The sequence below is a fragment of the Melanerpes formicivorus genome, unplaced genomic scaffold, assembly GCF_026170545.1.
Source record: "Melanerpes formicivorus ecotype bairdi unplaced genomic scaffold, bMelFor1.0.p_v2 SCAF_11, whole genome shotgun sequence".
Classification (NCBI taxonomy): domain Eukaryota; kingdom Metazoa; phylum Chordata; class Aves; order Piciformes; family Picidae; genus Melanerpes; species Melanerpes formicivorus.
The window spans coordinates 18678459-18697246 of record NW_027142363.1 but is presented as its reverse complement, the minus strand read 5'-3'; the positions used below and the strand labels follow the sequence as shown (position 1 = coordinate 18697246).

General features: G+C 47.1%; 1 protein-coding gene across 3 annotated transcripts in view; it reads left to right on the top strand.

Moving 5' to 3' along the window:
• The window catches only part of SH3KBP1 (SH3 domain containing kinase binding protein 1), a 203010-nt gene that overhangs the window by 131206 nt on the left and 53016 nt on the right, over positions 1-18788 (top strand). For all 3 annotated transcript variants that reach the window (XM_068144748.1, XM_068144750.1, XM_068144749.1), the window contains 2 exons: positions 779-854; positions 12257-12351. In XM_068144748.1, the coding sequence (XP_068000849.1) occupies positions 779-854; positions 12257-12351 (171 nt within the window). The remainder of the gene's footprint in view (positions 1-778; positions 855-12256; positions 12352-18788) is intronic.

Below are 18788 nucleotides of genomic sequence, written 5' to 3'. Positions count from 1 at the left end.
CTGAGGGAGCTGGAGTTGTTTAGTCTAGAGAAGAGAAGGCTCTGGGTTAGACCTAAGAGCAGCCTTCCAGTACCTGAAGGGGGCCTACAAGAAGGTTGCAGAGGGACTGTTTGCAAAGTCCTTCAGTGACAGGATGAGAAGCAATGGTTTGAAACGAGAGCAGAGCAGATTTAGATTGGATGTGAGGAAAAAGTTCGGGACTAGGAGGGTGTTGGAGCACTGCAACAAGTTGCCCAGTTGAGGGCCCATCCCTGGAGATCTTCAAAGTCAGGCTGGACAAGGCTGTGAGCAACCTGATCTATTGGAAGATGTCCTTGCTGAGTGCAAGGGGGTTGGACTGGATGCCCTTTGGAGATCCCTTCCAACCCAACCCATTCTATGATAATAAAGATGAATATCAGCAATTTCATTTTCTTCTGTTGGGAGCAGATAATCTTTGTTTTCCTTCCAGACTCTGAGTCTGCCCTGAAACTGTGTGAAGGGGTTATTGAAACTGTGCTAAGAGGCTATTGTTTAAAGATATTAGTGAACTTCTTTTCTTTTTTCCTTTTTGTGGCTCACATTTTAATGAATTCTGTATAATTAAAAAAAAATATATAAGCTAACAACCCTCCCCCCCAGACAAACCTAAGTGCAGCTTCATTTGCCTTTGTGCCTCTACTGTCCTTTTCCTCCTCCTGTATCTTGTATTTCTATTACCAGCTTTTTTTTATGTTGTCCAATTTTTAACTCAGCCTGCAATTTTTAAAGGAGAATAATAATCATTTATTCTTTTCAGAGTGTTGGGAAGAAATTACCTCCAGCCACAGCAACTCAGGAGCCAACAAAAGCAGAAGTGGACAGCAGAACAAAAAGTAGGTTTCATACACAGTTTATTTTCTTCTTTGCATTTCATGCTATTAAGCCTCTTAAGAGTGAGCTGAAGGCTTTTCTCTGCTTTGTGGTGCCAGAGCGTCCCATATATAGGAAAAGGTAGGATGCAGATCTATTTAGGATGAACATTGAGTAGGCAGGGCATAGATTGCTTTGTTTCACAAAACTCTCTGGCTTGTTTTTGTCCTGATAATCCTACCTTGAGTTTGCTGCCATCGCAAATCAAATTAAATAGTGTGATCAGCTCTTGGCCTCGAGGGGGCTTCAGAATTAATCAGAGTTGAATGAGAGCCAACTTCAGCTGTAAGTTGTAGGTAGGTCATAGGAAAGTATCTCTGAGTGTTGGTGCCCTTGCTTTTTTTAGATTCATAGAATGCTTTAGTTTGGAAGGGACCTTGAAGATCACCTAGTTCCAACCCCCTGCCATAGGCAGGGACACCTTCCACTGGAACAGGTCGCTTGAAGCCTCATCCAGTCTGGCCTTCAACAGTTCAAGGGAGGCTGCATCCATGACCTCCCTGGGCAGAATACAGAATACAAGCTGTTCCAGTGTCTTAGCACCCTCACCCTTCCTAATCTCCAGTCTCAATCTGCCCTCCTCAAGCTTCAATCCATTCCCTCTCATCCTATCACTCTCAGCCCTTGTCACAAGTCCCCTCCTGGTTCTCCTGTAGCCCTGTTCAGGTACTGGAAGGCTGCTCTAAGGTCTTCCTGGAGCCTTCTCCTCTCCATGCTGAACAGCCCCAACTCTCTCAGCCTGTCCATCCAGGGGAGGTTCTCCAGTCCTCTGGTCGTCTTTGTGGCCTCCTCTGGACCTGCTGCAGCAGCTCCATGTCCCTCAATCTGGGGCACCAGAACTGGACCCAGGACTCCAGGTGGAGTCTTGTGAGAGCAGAGCGGAGGGGCAGAATCACCTGCCTCATTCTGCTGGTCACACTTTTTTGGATGCAGCCCAGCACACAGCTGCCTGCTGGGCTGCCAGTGACCACTGCTGGCCCATGGGGAGTTTGTCATCAAGTGACACCCCCAAGTCCTTCTCAGGGCTGTTCTTGATCCATTCATCCCCCGCCCTACATTTGTGCTTATGATTGCCTTGGACCAGGTGTATGACCTTGCACTTCGCCTTGTTGAACTTCAGGAGGTTGGCTTGGGCCCACCTCTACAGCCTGTCCAAGTCCCTCTGGTTGGATCCCTTCCCTCCAGCGTGTCAACCAGACCACACAACTTGGTGTCATCCACAGACTTGCTGAGGGTGCCTCAGTCCCACTGTCCATGTCACTGTTTTTCCTCATGAAGCAGAACAGGTCTCTGTGGGTGGTATGGTTTGTGTGGGAAACGAACAGTGGCCAAGAACTTCAGTTCTTTTTTTGTCATTTCATTGCTTAGTAAACAAAAAGCAGCAATTAATGTTTAGGAAAGTCTCAGTGCTGTTCTAGCTTGCCAAGTAGCTCATGTATATAGTTCCCCTCTTTTGATTTTACTTTTGTAAAGTTACCAACTAAATGTTGTGGATTCTGGTAGAAAAGAATGAGAAGGGAAAGAAGAGAGCCATAGCTTAGAGGAGACATTGAGTATACTATAAGCTGGGGTGTGTCTAAGGCTTGCACCATCCTTCTAGGTCATTAGCAGATAGGTGAGGTCCCAGAACTGAAACACAGAATCTACCAGGTTGGAGGAGACCTCCAAGATCCCATAGCAAGGCAGGCATCTGGAGCAGCAGAACAGGGGCTGTCCAACAGAGTAATATGGCTACAATCTGGTTTACCACAGCTTTTCAGATCAGAGTTGCAGGAACAGCTTAAACCCACTTTTAGTGGGTTTGTTGTTATCCAGTAGCTGCACCATACTGACTGGCTTGCTGCATGCTCTTGGCTTGTTCCCCTCATGACACAAGGCTGTTCATGGGAAGTAGTGCAAGAGCTCAACTGCCCTGAAGAAATACTGATAGATGAGCAAACTGGTGACATAGAGCAGGGCTCTGAATCAATGTGCTGTGGAATTGCCTTTCCAAACCTGCATTTGAGCAGGGTAAGGTGACCTGAGTGCAAGAGCCATTGAAAAGGTGGCACATGAGCTGTCCCAAGTGCAGCACTAACCCTTACATGGTAAGCCAGGCTGGGGGACAGCTGCCTCACAGGTTCACAGATTGCATTGGGTTGGAAAGGACCCTCCAAGGTTTTGTCCAACCCCCCTGCAGTCAGCAGGGATACCTCCTACTAGATCAGGCTGCCCTGGGCCACATCCAGTCTGATCCTGAATGTCTCCAGGGATGGGGCCTCAACCACATTCCTGGGCAGCCTGTTCTAGTATTTCACCACTCTCATTGTAAAGAACTTCTTGCTGATGTCCAACCTAAATCTGCCCTGCTCCAGTTTCAAACCATTGCCCCTTGTCCTATCACTCCCCAGCCTCCCTGTATGTTTCTTTCAGATATTGAAATGTAGCAATAAGAACTCCCTGGAGCCTTCTCTTCTCCAGGCTGAACAGCCCCAATTCTTTGAGCCTGTGTTCACAGATGAAATGCTCCAGATCATCTTGGTGGCTTTTCTCAGGACCCACTCCAGCAGGTCTATGTCTGTGTTGGGAGCCCCAGACCTGGATGCACTTGTGACATCTGAAACTGCTCACTGAATCAAAACCCAGGGTGCTGGGGTTTGATACTTTTACCACTTAGAAAATGAATGTGTAAACTTCCTGAACAATGGCTAGAGAGCTGTACCTTCCACAGTGACACATTGAGATGTGGCTGATACAGAGACACTTCATCACTACCTTGGGCTCTGGTTAGTTCTTCTTTCACCTTTTTGTTATCTCTCTTTCTGTAATGTCCCTTGGACGTGCCTTTTTTTTTCCCCTTAGAAAAATCCCTCTTCTTCTGTTGCCATTTATATTCATCAGGCTTGTGTGCAAACATCATTCAACATCCCTTGTGGCAGAACTCATGAGAAGAGTGGGCTACTTACTGCACAGTATCTTTGCATCCTCTATGAATTTGATCTGAACTTGGTTATTTTAGAACATTTTCTCTTTCCTGCAGTCTCTGGGCCCTCAGTGGAATTTTTGGCATCTCTGCTCTTGCTTGGGAAGGAGAAGCACATGTGTAGGAAGGTCTGATATAAAGTAATGATATATAATTGTCTTGTCCTCAAATGGCATCACAGGAGATACTTTTCAATCAAGTTGAACTTGTCCTTCCTTTAAGTTGAAAAATCCCTTAGTGAAAAGGAAAGATGCTTCAGTTTGGTTTGGGTTTTGGTATAGTCAGAGCAATAATTATAACACAGTTAAATGTCTGATAGTCAGAGGTGAGGAATATGATCACAATCTGTCATAGGACTGGCATTTATCTGGCATTTATCGTTTCTCCAAAAATTAATTTTCCCCTCCTCCTAAAACCCTACCACAAACCAGCTTCAAAAAGCATTGAATCCAGGGAATTCTGCAGAAAAATAAGTGTCCTTAATCAAAATGTTCAACATAAAAGTATCATTCCAGCTTGGACCTCAGCTGCCTGTACTTTGTCTGGGATGGTAGGGACTGGAGGTCCATCCTTCCTTGGGAGCCTTTAATTGCTGACCAAAACAGATCCTGTGCCATTCTGCAAAGTGGCCAGAAGTAGTTGGCTTTTGGATATGTACTTTAGCTTTCCATGGGATTACTACTGGAGATGTGTGCTGCAAAGCAAGAGGGAGATTACACTGGTAGAAGAATAATACAATTTTGCATCTTCCACCTGTTTCTTTCCATGCTGCTGCTGTTCCTTAGTCTCAAATGGCTACAAACTGCATTTGCACAGTGAAAGAGCCTGCTGAGAGAAACAGGCATCAGTAATGTCTTCCCTCTGTGCTTGCAGGGGCTTCAGCATGGAGGGGTGGTTGCTGACTCTTCCCACATCTTGATTTGAGTCTGTTTGGCTCCTATAGTGTCCCTGATGTGATTGAGCAGCGATTTCATAGTTTCATAGTTTCATAGTTTCATAGTTTCATTCAGGGTTGGAAGGGACCACAAGGATCATCTAGTTCCAACCCCCCTGCCATGGGCAGGGACACCCCACACTAGATCAGGCTGGACAGAGCCTCATCCAGCCTGCTCTTAAACACCCCCAGGGACGGGGCCTCGACCGCCTCCCTGGACAACCCATTCCAGGGTTTCACCACTCTCATGGTGAAGAACCTCCTCCTCACATCCAGCCTGAATCTCCCCACCTCCAGCTTCATTCCATTCCCCCTAGTCCTATCACTACCTGAGATCCTGAGAAGTCCTTCCCCTGCCTTCCTGTAGGCCCCCTTCAGATACTGGAAGGCGACAATTAGGTCACCTCGGAGCCTTCTCTTCTGCAGACTGTACAGCCCCAACTCCTTCAGTCTGTCCTCATAGGAGAGGTGCTCCAGCCCTCTGATCATCCTCGTGGCCCTTCTCTGGACACGTTCCAGCACCTCCACATCCCTCTTGTAATAGGGGCTCCAGAACTGGACACAGTACTCCAGGTGGGGTCTCACCAGGGCTGAGTAGAGGGGGAGGATCACCTCCCTCGACCTGCTAGCCACACTTCTCCTGATGCAGCCCAGGATATGATTGGCTTTGCGGGCTGCAAGTGCACACTGAGAGCTCATGTTGAGCTTTTTGTCCACCAGCACCCCCAAGTCTCTCTCCTCAGGGCTATCCTCCAGCCAGTCACTGCCCAGCCTGTATTTGTGCCTGGGATTGCCTCGACCCAGATGCAGGACCCTGCACTTGCTCTTATTGAACTTCATGAGGTTGGCCTGTGCCCACCTCTCCAGCCTGTCAAGGTCCCTCTGGATGGCCTCCCTTCCCTCCAGCCTGTCTGCTGCACCACACAGCTTGGTGTCATCAGCAAACTTGCTGAGGGTGCACTCAATGCCACTGTCCATGTCCCCCACAAAGATGTTGAATAAGATAGGTCCCAGGACTGATCCCTGAGGGACTCCACTTGTCACTGGCCTCCACTGGGACATGGAGCCATTGACAGCCACTCTTTGGGTGCGGCCATCAAGCCAGTTCCTTATCCATCTAGTGGTCCACCAATCAAACCCATGTGTCACCAGTTTGGAGACCAGGATGTGGTGTGGGACAGTGTCGAAGGCTTTGCTCAGGTCCAGGTAAACGACATCAGTTGCTCGCCCCTCATCTATTAATTTTGTCACCTGCTCATAGAAGGCCACCAGGTTGGTCAGGCAGGATTTGCCCTTGGCAAAGCCATGCTGACTGTTCCCAATCACCTCTTCACTATTCTTTTGAGCGAGTAGTGACTCCAGGAGGATCTGTTCCATGATCTTTCCAGGCACAGAGGTGAGACTGACTGGCCTGTAGTTCCCTGGTTCCTCCTTCTTGCCCTTTTTGAAGATGGGGGCAATGTTTCCCCTTTTCCAGTCTGTGGGGACTTCACCAGACTGCCAGGACTTTTGAAATATAATAGAGAGGGGTTTAGCAACCTCATCTGCCAGTTCTCTCAGCACCCGTGGGTGTAACCCGTCGGGTCCCATGGACTTGAACACTTTCAGGTTCTTCAGATGCTCACGAACCTGATCTGCACTTACAATGGGCAGTTCTTCCTCCCTGTCCCTGGCTTTGACTTCCATAACATCAGGAGTGTGGCTAGAGGCCCTTGCAGTGAAGACTGAGGTAAAGAAGTTATTAAGTACCTCAGCCTTTTCCTCATCACAGGTGACCATGTCACCATTTTCTTTTCTGAGGGGGCCCACACCTTCCCTAGTCTTCTTCTTCCCATTAATATACCTGTAAAAGTTCTTAGTATTCCCTTTAATCTCCCTGGCTAGATTCAACTCAAACTCTGCTTTGGCTTTCCTGACCAGGACTCTTGCTGCTCGGGCAGCTTCCTTGTATTCCCCCTCTTCTACCTGTCCTTCCCTCCACTTCCTGTAGAGTTTCCTTTTAAGTAATAGTGTGTCCAGTAGCTCCTTGCCCATCCAGGCAGGCCTCCTAGCATTCTTACCTGCTTTTCTCTTTGTTGGTACACAGAGCTCCTGGACACAGAGGAGGTGGTCCTTGAATACTGACCAGCTGTCCTGGGTCCCTCTTCCCTCCAGGGCTTTGTCCCATGACACTTTGGCTAGCAGATCCCTGAAGCGATCAAAATCTGCATGCCTAAAGTCTAGGGTCATGAGCTTGGAATACTTCCTCCTGATTGCCCTGAGGATGTTAAATTCAACTGCTTCATGGTCACTGCAGCCAAGGCCGTCTATGAGCCTCACATTGCTTACCAGCCCTTCCCTGTTGGTGAGAACAAGGTCCAGCATAGCACCATTTCTTGTTGGTTCCTCCACCATTTGGAGGAGGAAGTTGTCTTCTATGCAGTCCAGGAACATCCTGGATTGCTGGTGCCTTGCTGTGTTGTCCCTCCAGCAGATGTCCGGGTGGTTGAAATCACCCATGAGGACCAGGGCTTGTGACCTGGAAGCTGCTTCTATTTGCCTATGGAGGGCCTCATCTGCTTGGATCTGCTGGTCAGGTGGCCTGTAGGAGACCCCCACAGTAATATCTTCTTCCCCTGTCCTGCCTTTAATTTTGACCCATACACTCTCAACTAGCTTATCATCCCTCCCCAGGTGGAGCTCCACTGATTCCAACTGGCTATTGACATAGAGGGCAACACCTCCTCCTCTCCTTCCCTGCCTATCCTTCCTAAAGAGTTTATACCCATCTATGCCTACATCCCAGTCATGGGATTCATCCCACCAAGTTTCAGTAACAGCCACTATGTCGTGGCATCCCAGCAGCACAGTGGCCCTTAACTCATCCTGTTTGTTGCCCAAGCTGCGCGCATTCGCATAGAAGCACTTCAGCTGGGCTGGCCCTGTCCTCCTCTTGTGACAAATCCCCTCGGTTTCCACAGAATGTCCTGGTGGATCATTCGTGGCTTGCCTCAGGGTAGCAAGTTGAGAGCCCTTACCAGCTCTCCTTCTCTCTACTGCTGGTGAGCTGCCCCTCTGTTTGTCACCAGCCAGCAGGAGACTATTAACCCCTTCCCCCTTCAAATCTAGTTTAAAGCCCTATCAATGAGCCCTGCCAATTCCTGCCCCAGGATTCTTATTCCACTCTGGGACAAGTGTGTCCCATGAGTTGTTTTCAGCTCAGGTGCCTTGAAAACCAGTCCATGATTGTGGAACCCAAAGCCCTGTCGATGGCAGCAAGGCACATGAAGTGCTTAACATTTGGCTTTAGTACATGTAAGATGGCCAGAGTTCTGCAATGGGATGAGCTTTTCAGAGTAAGAGACAGAGCAACACTCTAGAGGTGCATCACCTACTAATATGCTATGTAAGTCTCTAAGGAGTGGGCTTCACATGTCTGCAGATGACACTGAGTTAGGTGGAAGTGTTGATCTGCTTGTGGCAGGGAGGCTCTACAGAGAGACTCAGGGAGATTGAATCAGTGAGCTGAGGTCAGTGGGATGTGCTTCAAAGCAGCCAAGTGTCAGGTCCTGCACTTGGGCCACAACAACCCCATGCAGTGCTCCAGGCTTGGGAAAGTGTGGCTGGCTGAATAGGAGCCAGCAGTGTGCCCAGATGGCCAAGAAAGCCAATGGCATCCCAGCTTGGATCAGCAGTGGTGTGACCAGCAGAAGTAGGGCAGGGATTGTCCTGTACTCAGCATTGCTGAGGCCACACCTCAACTGTTCAGCTTTGGGCACCTCAGTACAAAAAAAGACATTGAGGGGTAGGAGCAGGTGCAGAGAAGAACTAAGCTGGTGAAGGGCCTAGAGAATGATGAAGAGCAGCTGAAGGAACTGGGACTGTTTAGTGTGGGGAAGAGGAGGCTGGGGGGAGACCTCCTTGCTGTCTACAACTACCTGAAAGGACAATGTAGAGAGGCTGGTGCTGGACTCTTCTCGTAGGTAATTAGTGACAGAACAAGAGGGAATGGCCTCAAGCTGCACCAGGGGAGGTTTATGCTGGACATTAGGAAACAGTTTTTTCTGTGAAGGAGTGGTCAGGCATTGGTAAGAGGCTGCCCAGGGAGGTGGTGGAGTCACCATCCCTGGTTGTGTTTAAAGGTTGTTTAGATGTGGTGCTTGGGGATGTGGTTTAGTGGTGAGCTTGGTGGAGAAAGGTTAATGGTTGGACCTGATGATCTCCAGGGTCTTTTCCAACCTGAATGATTCTGGGACAAAGAGGACTTTTTGCTCTAAGTGAGAACACAGTGAAAGCACAGATCCTTACAGAGCTTGGAAAACATCACTGACCTTTCTGGAATGAAGTAATGCATCTGTGAAGAGAAGTCTGGAGAGCTCTTTGGTTTAGGCTTGTGGATGCTTAGACGTAGAGGGGAATTATTCTGCTGTTGATTTTCCACATGCATGGATGTGTGAGCTACATTGTTTTTTTCCAGGGAAGTACCTTGCTTTTAGTTTAAGTGGTTTGCAGTGGCAGACTATATGGTTAAAAAACCCCAAAAAAGTATAAATTTTTCAGTAGCTCTGTTGGATTCTAAAATTCAGTAAGACAAAAACATCCGCAATGAGAGAGAGGGAGAGATTGCTGGTTACTGACTCAGAGTGCTGGTTAACTCACATTGCAAAACTGGAGTGTCAAAAAGCAGGCCATAAACCAGCAAAGGCAATGTCACAGAATGCATTGACCACAGCACTTTAATTACTTCCCCTCCTGACTCTTTACAGTTTGTGTCAACCGATTGCATAAGAGGAATTACCAAAACCCTAGCAAGCAACTAATCTTTCTGCATGATGGTAGAACGCATAAGGAGCAGCTGAATCTGGATGAATGGGGCCCTAATTAGTTCTGTCGCTAATTTTTGTTTGATGAGGTGGTGTTTTGACAGCCTGAATCACATTAACTGATGTGAAAATATTTATTAGTGCAATCCACTTTTGAGTCCTGAGTGCAGCAGCTAGCACTAAAAACAAGTTCTGCTGAATAAAATGTTTGGGCTTTTTCATCTGGCTTGTGGGTTTGGTAACAATTATGTAATTTTTTCACTGGGTTTGGGATATTTTTCTTCTATTCCAGAAGGATTTTATGAGTGATAGTTAGCCTCTCTCAGTTCAAGAAGGACAGGGAACTGCTTGAGTGAGTCCAGCTCAGAGCTACAAAGCTGCGGCAGGCAGTGGAACATCTCCATGTGAAGATAGGCTGAGGGGGCTGGGGCTTGGAGCAGTGGAGCCTGAGGACTGCCCTCATTGCTGGGAATCAAGATGTGCAGGGCAGTGTGGGGAAGATGGAGCCAGGCTCTGCTCAGGGATGTCCAACGACAGCACAAGGGGCAGTGGGTGCCAGCTGGAGCATAGGAGGTTAATTGAGAACAGAAGGGAAACCTTTTGCCCTATGAGGGTACCAGAGCCCTGGAGCAGACTGCCCAGAGAGGTTGTGGAGTCTCCTTCTCTGGAGACATTCCAAGCCTTTACAGTCCTCAAATATCATGGGTGAGCTGAAGGAAGATTGCCTGTTACAGGTTGAGCTCCCTGGAGACTCTCACTGTTCTAAGTAATCTTTGACCTAAAACTCATGGGATTTGCCCACACCTTGGGCAAGAGCTGCACCACTACCATCCTTTCAGAGCAGTACCATTACTGTGGTGTAGTGGCTGCTCTCTTTTGGTTAGCTGTGCATTGTGCCTGGCTCCCCATCAGATCATACAGGGTAGAGATCATCTAGTGAAGAGTGGGAAAATTCAGGTACTTGAGAGTGTACACTCTGGAATGACTTTCCTTGGGCACAAGTGTTGGTTGCCTCCAAGAACACAGCATGGCTGCTTCTCTGTATCCCAAAAAAAGATGTGCTAAGCCTCTTGCCAGTAACCAGAGGCTTTTCTGAGTATGCCACACACAGCTCCTTTAGAACAGTAAAACATCTACATAGAGATACAGAAATTGAGACATTTAAAGTGAGGTGAACGCCTCCGCTGAGCCACATGCCCTTCTGCAAAGGCTCCATTAATATCTCTGTGTGCTTCTTTGGTCTTTTTAAACCTCCTCTCAAGCATCACATCTGTTTTTTTAACATGATTTAGCAGCTGGAATACATATTCCCTTTTTATTTGTAAGGCACATTGAGATACTTGTCTGTTGCACAGCAACATGCTGTAAGTAGCTGCTTTTCATGACAACTGCTTTTTATGATTTCCGAGTAGGAGTGCTGGCTTCTTTATTTTCCAGATGAAAGTCCAGATGAAAGGGAAGAGGGAACTTCAAACTAATACTCAAAATTCTTCTTTTGTGCTGAGTGTACAGAAGACTTAGGTATGAATGCAGGTGCATGTATTATTAATTTAGCATTTGTAGATACAGAAATATCTACCCACCAGGGAAAGGTGAGCTATGGCAACCTGCTGGGTCCTTTATACTTCCAGTATAATATATAAATTGTATAGTTACTGGACACTTACTGCATCCAGTTCTGGTGCCCTCAGCATAAAAGGGACATGGAGTTGCTGGAGCGGGTCCAGAGGAGGCCACAAAGATAATCAGAAGGCTGGAGAACCTCCGCTGTGGGGACAGGCTGAGAGAGTTGGGGCTGTTCAGTCTAGAGGGGAGAAGGCTCAAGGGAGATCTTAGAGCAGTCTTCCAGTACCTGAAAGGGGCTACAAGAAAGCTGGGAAGGGACTTTTGACAAGGACTTGTAGTGATAGGATGAGAGGGAATGGATTGAAACTTGAGAGGGCAGATTTAGGCTGGAGAGGAGGAAGAAATTCTTTCCAGTGAGTGTGGTGAGATACTGGAACAGGTTGCCCAGGGAGGCTGTGGATGCCCTCTCCCTGAAGATGTTCAAGGTCAGGTTGGATGAGGCATTGAGGGACCTGTTCCAGTAGAAGGTGTCCCTGCCAAAGGCAGGGCAGTTGGAAATAGATGAGGGAGGTGGTAGAAGCCTCATCCCTGGAGGTTTTTAAGGCCAGGCTGGATGTGGCTCTGAGCAACCTGGTCTAGTGCGAGGTGCACCTGCCTATGGCAGAGGGGTTGGAACTGGATGATCCTTGAGGTCCTTTCCAACCCTGACAATTCTCTGTGATTCTATGATCTTTAAGATCCCTTCTAACTTAAGCCATTCTGTGAATCTGTGAATTCATGTGATCTGGTGGAAGGCCATACCTATGGAAGTGCAGATACAGGCTTACTCTGAGGAAAATGGTTTGTGGCAGGCTGCTGTCTGGAGCAATTTCATTTAAAATAATGGCTGTAGGGACCACAGAGCCAGCTCCCTGGATGACGTGTGTGAGAGTGCTCAGCAGTGTGCACTGCTTTTAATATTTCATGCTGTTGATAAAAGTGTAAGCCACTAAGAGAAAGATGGCAAGGAAAAAAACCCAACAAAACCAGCACAAAGAGGATCATGTGAGGAGCAGTTGTCATAAGGTGATCACTTACCACACTGAATCTTCTTCCTTTCAGGCAAGGAGTATTGCAAAGTGATATTTCCATACGAAGCACAGAACGATGATGAACTCACGATCCGAGAAGGTGATGTCGTCACCCTTATCAGTAAGGTAAAAGCAACATTTGTCTCCTATAAGCAGGGATCCAGTTCTTAAAATCAGCAGCATTCGATTCCCATAAAATTCCCTCCCGTGGAGAGGGACCTGGGAGTCCTGGTGGATAACAAGTTCTGCATGGGACAGCAATGTGCCCTGGTGGCCAAGAAGGCCAATGGGATCCTGGGGTGCATTGAGAGGAGTGAGTCCAGCAGATCCAGGGAGGTTCTCCTCCCCCTCTGCTCTGCCCTGATGAGGTCTCATCTTGAGTACTGCTTCAGTTTTGGGCTCCCCAGTACAAGAGGGACAGGGATCTGCTGGAGAGGGTCCAGTGGAGGGCTATGAGGATGATTAGGGCACTGGAGCACTGCCTGGTGAGAGGCTGAGGGACCTGGGGATTTCTACTCTGGAAAAGAGAAGACTTAGAGGATGTTTAATAAGTGTTTATAAATATCTGAGGGCTGGGGCTCAGGAGGGGAGGGCACAAGCTCTTCTCACTTGCTCCCTGTGATAGGACAAGGAGCAATGGATGTAAGCTGCAGCACAGGAGGAGGAGGTTCCACCTCAACACAAGGGGGAACTTTACTCTGAGGGTCACAGAGCACTGGCACAGACTGCACAGAGAGGCTGTGGAGTCTCCTTCTCTGGAGACTTTCAAGGCCCTTCTGGATGTGTTCCTCTGTGACCTGAGCTAGATTGTATGCTCCTGCTCTGGCAGGGGGATTGGACTCAATGATCTCTTTGGGTCCCTTCCAACTCCTGACATCCTGTGATCCTGTTTGTGCCTTTGACAGTGTCCTTCCTGGAACAATCCTAGTTTGACAATGAAATGTTACATAGACTTCAGAGATCCCTACATCTCTTTTCCTCTTGTGCTTTAGAGCCTTACTTTGATAATGTGAAGAAGAGCAGAGCTGTTCACAAGTTTATACAAGTAATTTTGGTTTCAGTCTGCTGCAGGCCTACATAAATCACACACATGGACAATGTTATGGGGTGGAAGAGACCCTAAAGATCATCTAGCTCCAACCCTACATGCCATGGGCAGGGACACCCTCCACTAGAACAGGTTGCTCAATGCCTCATCCAACCTGACCCTGAACACCTCAAGGGAGGAGACATCCACAGCCTCCCTGAGCAATCTGTTCAAGTGTCTCACCACCATCATTCTAAACAATCACAGAATCATTCAGGTTGGAAAAGACCCTCAGGATCATCAAGTCCAACCCATAACTCTTCTCTACAAAATATCCAGTCTAAATCTCCCCTCCTCAAGCTTCAATCCATTGCCCCTTGTCATACCACTACAAGCCCTTATAAAAAGTCCCTTTCTAACATTCTAGTAGCCCACTTCAGATACTTTGGATGGAGCCCAAGGTACAGTTGCCTTCTGGACTGCCAGTGACCATTGCATTCTCTATATTCCCCTGTCCTTCTAGTCTCCAGCCTGATGGTATCATAGAGTCATAGAATTGTCAGGGCTGGAAGGGACCTCAGATCATCCAGTTCCAACCCCCTTGCCATGGGCAGGGACACCTCACACTAGATGAGGTTGCTCAGAGCCACGTCCAGCCTGGACGTGTCAAGCCACTGCAGACATTTTATTCCTTTTTAATCTCATTTCTACAGCTTGTCACAGGTCTATGAACAATTACATAAAGCCTTGCCTCTGGAGAGTGGGGAATCTCAATGCAGAAAGGCCTTACATTTCTCCATGAATGCTTTCTTATCCTGTGTCTGAAGTAGTCTGAGACACTGAAGAAGCAAAGCATAACAAGCAGTCACTTTGCAAATCCTTTTGTGGTTTGCACACCGCACTGCACTCAGATTTGGTTTTGGTTTTTTTCATCCTTTTTTTTAACACACAGTTTAAGAAAATAAACAAGTGGTGTGGAGTCAGGGTCCTCTCTGTAGAGTTCTGAAAACAGTAGGATCTCCTTCATGCTCTGCCATGCAGTATAGTAACTTAGTAGCTTAGGCTCAAGGTGAAGAGAAAGTTCTTCACAGAAAGAGTAATTGGCCATTGGGAGGTGATGGAGTCCCCATGTGGTGGTTGGAGCCTTAACTGGGACTTAAGAGCTCAGATGGGGACAAGGCTGAGAATCCCTTCCCTGCTCCCCCCTCCTCTTTCCCAATAGAGGAAAAGAAAGGGAAGGAGCAAATCCACCAAGAAATAATTTGGAGTCTGCTTGGAAGTAGAGAGGTAAAGAATTTTTCTTTAAACAATATGTGTGTGTATATATATATATATATATGTGTGTGTAACAATAACAAGTAGGGTCACAAGGGTAAGGAACAAGGATGGATGGGGAAAAAATAGGAAATACAAACCAGTCCTTTGCAAAGGTGTGGAAGTAGCAGGGAGGATCACGTGGTGGAGAAGCAGCAAGCCAGCAGCAACTCTCTTTTGTCCCCACGAGGCAGAAGGAAGAGAGCAATGGCTGCAGTGTCCTCCTTTTTATACCCTTGCTGGACCGGGAGGGGTAGTGAAACAGACTAAGTCAATTTCCCATGGAGAAAACACCCTGCAGGGAGGGCAAAAGCTCTCACAAGCCCTCCCCCGCCTGCTTCCAGGATGGGTGTAACCCACCACACCCCATCCGTGGAGGTGTTCGAAAAAGGGTTGGATGTGACACTTGAAGCCATTGTTTAGTTGTCAGGAGGTGTTAGGTATTAGGTAATAGGTTGGACTTGATAATCTCTGAGGTCTTTTCCAACCTGGTTGATTCTATGAACTTTATTTTATAGAATCATAGAATGGCCTAGGTTGGAAAGGACCTTAGAGATCACTTAATCCAACCTCCCCACCAGGGGCAGGGATGCCTCACAACTAGATTCAGCTGCTCAAAAGCCTCAGCTTGGCTGCTTAGGGCCTCCTTGGGCTGCTCAGGGCCTCATCTTAGTCCAACTCTTCTGCAGCAGGTGTCTTGTCATTTTTCTTCATTCAGCAGCAACCAAGTCAGACTCAACTTGCTGCCCACTAATTGCTTCTGCTCTCTAAGCACAGTGATTTGAATTCCAGGTAAAAGGCAGCTGCTGTGCTTAGAGAGTCCTTTCCATAAGCAGTTAGTGTTCCACACTGACTAAGAGGAATTAAACAGAAACATATGGAGTACTTCAGAAACTATTGCTGTGGGTTTGCTTTGCTATCACATTACAGAGTTCCTTCTAATTGATTTGCAAGAAATTGTTTTGCAGGGTTTCCATGAGAGCATTGCACAGAATTTATTGTCCCCTGTTACTGAGACTGGAGGAGAGAAGATTGTTGCCTTTTAAGAGCTGAGTGTCATCGGCCTTCCTGGAAGCACAGATCAATTAGCTTAAAATAATGCATTTTGTTGATACTACTAAACCCAGAAAATGATATGAAAACTCCCTCACTAGGCAAATCTCTTTTTCACACAGTCAGATCTATAGGCACGTTGAAGACTCACAGTTTTTATCTCACACTGAATTTGCATGTAATTGGGAAGAGCAGCATCGGTGAGAGCGTGTGGAAGTGGCAGAAGTAGTGAGTAAGTGACACGAGAATGGGAGAGAAATCTCATGAAAAGAATGCAAAAGGCATTACAAGAATGTTAAAAACATGAAGATTAGATAGCATTTGATAGGTGTCAAGAGGAAGGGAAACAGCTCAAATGGAGCTGAGTGGTAAGGTGCTAGGAGAGGCTGTGTATTTGTGCACACATATGTGGAAATACATCTGTGAGGAAGCTGTTTGTTTGTCTGGGGTTCATCTCAAAATGAGAAGGAGGAATTTTGTTGAAGGAATTGCAAAGGAGTGGTATCAGTAAATGCAGAATTCAAAATCACCATTTTAACAGTGCCCCTGCAGATAAAAAGGATAAGATTATATCAGATTTTTCTCTTTTCTTTTCCAGCTGCATTAGTTATACAGTCCCTTTGTCAAGGTCATCAACTGTCCACTGGGATGTTTTAGAAGGGGTGTGGGTGAGTGGCTTGAGAGAGGTTCTCCTCCCCCTCTACTCTGCCCTGGTGAGGCCTCATCTGGAGTATTGTGTCCAGTTCTGAGCCCCTCAGTTCAAGAAGGACCTCAGGGAACTGCTTAAGAGAGTCCAGCACAGAGCCACAAAGCTGCTGCAGGCAGTGGAACATCTCCCTGTGAGGCCAGGCTGAGGGAGCTGGGGCTTGGAGCTTGGAGCGGAGGAGCCTGAGGGCTGCCCTCATTGCTGGTGTTAAAGATGTGCAGGGCAGTACTGGGAGGACAGAGCCAGACTCTGCTCAGGGATGTCCAGTGACAGGACAAGGGGCACTGGGTGCCAGCTGGAGCAGAGGAGGTGCCACAGGAACAGAAGGGAAAACTTTTTCAGTGTGAGGGTGCAAGAGCCCTGGAACAGGCTGCCCAGAGAGGTTGTGGAGTCTTCTCTGGAAACATTCCAATCCCACCTGGATGTGTTCCTGTGTGATCTGCTCTAGGTACTCCTGATCTGGCAGGGGGATCTTCTGAGGTCCATGTTAGGGTATGGAGTACTTAATATTTTCCATTTCTTAGGCAACTTAATTTCAACCTCACTGTATTTTTATAGGCAGTTACCGAAGTGTGGCCCTTTTGCCAAAATAACTCTCCTGGCTTTCTCTCCTGCAGCATCTTTAAATGCTCATCCTGGTGCAGGAGGTGATTGTCCAGGGGCCTTTCTTTAGCTGAGTGATTGCCAAGGAGAACTCAGCTGAGTATAGGCTGTGAAGGAAAGCAGCTGCTCTAATGGATGTAAGAGGCTCCTAAAGGGATGAAATTAGTAAGTGCTATGTACAAGAGTCCTGCCAGTGAGTTGAGGCCATGAGCAGGGGAAGGAGCAGGAACCAGATGATGTGATAGAGGAGGAAACTAGCTGAAAATTGAACTTTCAATGTAATATGTGTCTGTTGCCTGCTTTTGTTGCTCTGGGGTTTTTTTCTTCACTGCTGAATTTTTCTGTGCAGTTTTAATTGCCAATGACACACACATATTTTTTACAACCTTTTATTATGGAAATATGTGGAGGAATTGAAGGACTTTCAGCTTTTCTTTCAGTATGAGCAACAAGGCAGATAGCATCACTCATTTTTCCATACTAAGATGACATTTTCAGTATTCCCCACTCTGGGTTTAAAAAAAAGAGCTATAATATTTCATATTATTGAAAATAAAGCTAATTGGCCAAGAAAACAGAGGGGTTTTTTAAAGCAGAAGTGTGGTAGCTTTGAAAGAAGGGAAGAAGTTAGTCATATTTACTGATAGTCATTGAGGTAATTTTGGTTTTCCTGTATTGTAGAATCATTGAATGGTTTGGGTTGGAAGGGACCTCCAAAGGTCTTGTATTCCAAATCCCCTGCAGTCAGCAGGGACATCCTCCACTTGCTCAGAGCCCCATCAAGCCTGACCTTGAAGATCTCCAGGGGCCACAACTACCTCCCTGGGCAACCTGTTGCAGTGTTCCACCAGCCTCGTGGTGCAGAGCATGTTCCTCCCATCCAATCTCAATCTGTTCTGCTCACATTTCAAACCATTGTCCCTCATCCTGTCCCTGCAGGCCCTTGCAAACAGTCTCTCTGCAGCCTTCTTGTAGCCCCCTTCAGGTACTGGAAGGCTGCTCTTAGGTCTGCCTGGAGCCTTCTCTTCTCCAGGCTGAACAACCCCAGCTCTCTCAGCCTGTCTTTGTAGCAGAGGTGCTCCAACCCCCTGATCATCTTCATGGCCCTCCTCTGGACCCACTCCATCAGGTCCATGTCCTTCCTGTATTGAGGGCTCCAGAGCTGCATGCAGTACTCCAGGTGAGGTCTCACCAGAGCAAAGGGGCAGAATCCCCCCACTTGATCTGCTGTGTCATTGCATAGAGTCATGAGTGTTTCTTCACATCAGTGATGTAAAGCAGTTGTATAAAACTTGTGGGGACACTGATGATCAAATAAGTATGTTCATCTTCTGAAAGTATTTTATATACTTAGTAAGTTACAGGGGAAACAGCTTCAGTAATTGTCCTCTTTTCTTCTTGCCTTAACCCTGTCCTTTGCCAAGACTTCTACATGTTTGCAGATGGATTTTTAGCACTTATGTCTTGCAGCATTTCTTGGCTGCTGCCATTAGTAAGGGGATTAAGTGAGGTCTGTGCAGAGATAAAGGCCTATCAATATGTTTAATGTGGTACCAGGTGCAGCTTACATTTCACTGCTATCTTTAGAAACATCAGTGAAACACTAATGTTTGAACTGAGCACTTAAATAAACTGTGAAGCCTGAGATTAATACAGGAGAGAAGGGAGTAGCCAGCACTTGAATGTTGCTCTTGTTGGTATGTTTATAATAATTCTTTTTGAAGTGCATGCTGAGGTTCTCTTCCTGCCCTTGTTATCACTGATTGCAGTGCTACAGCAGTGCCTTCAGAGCAAGGCTTTCTATTGTTCCTGGGAGGTCTCAGATTTGAATTTTGACAAATGCCGAGTTCATGCCAAGCT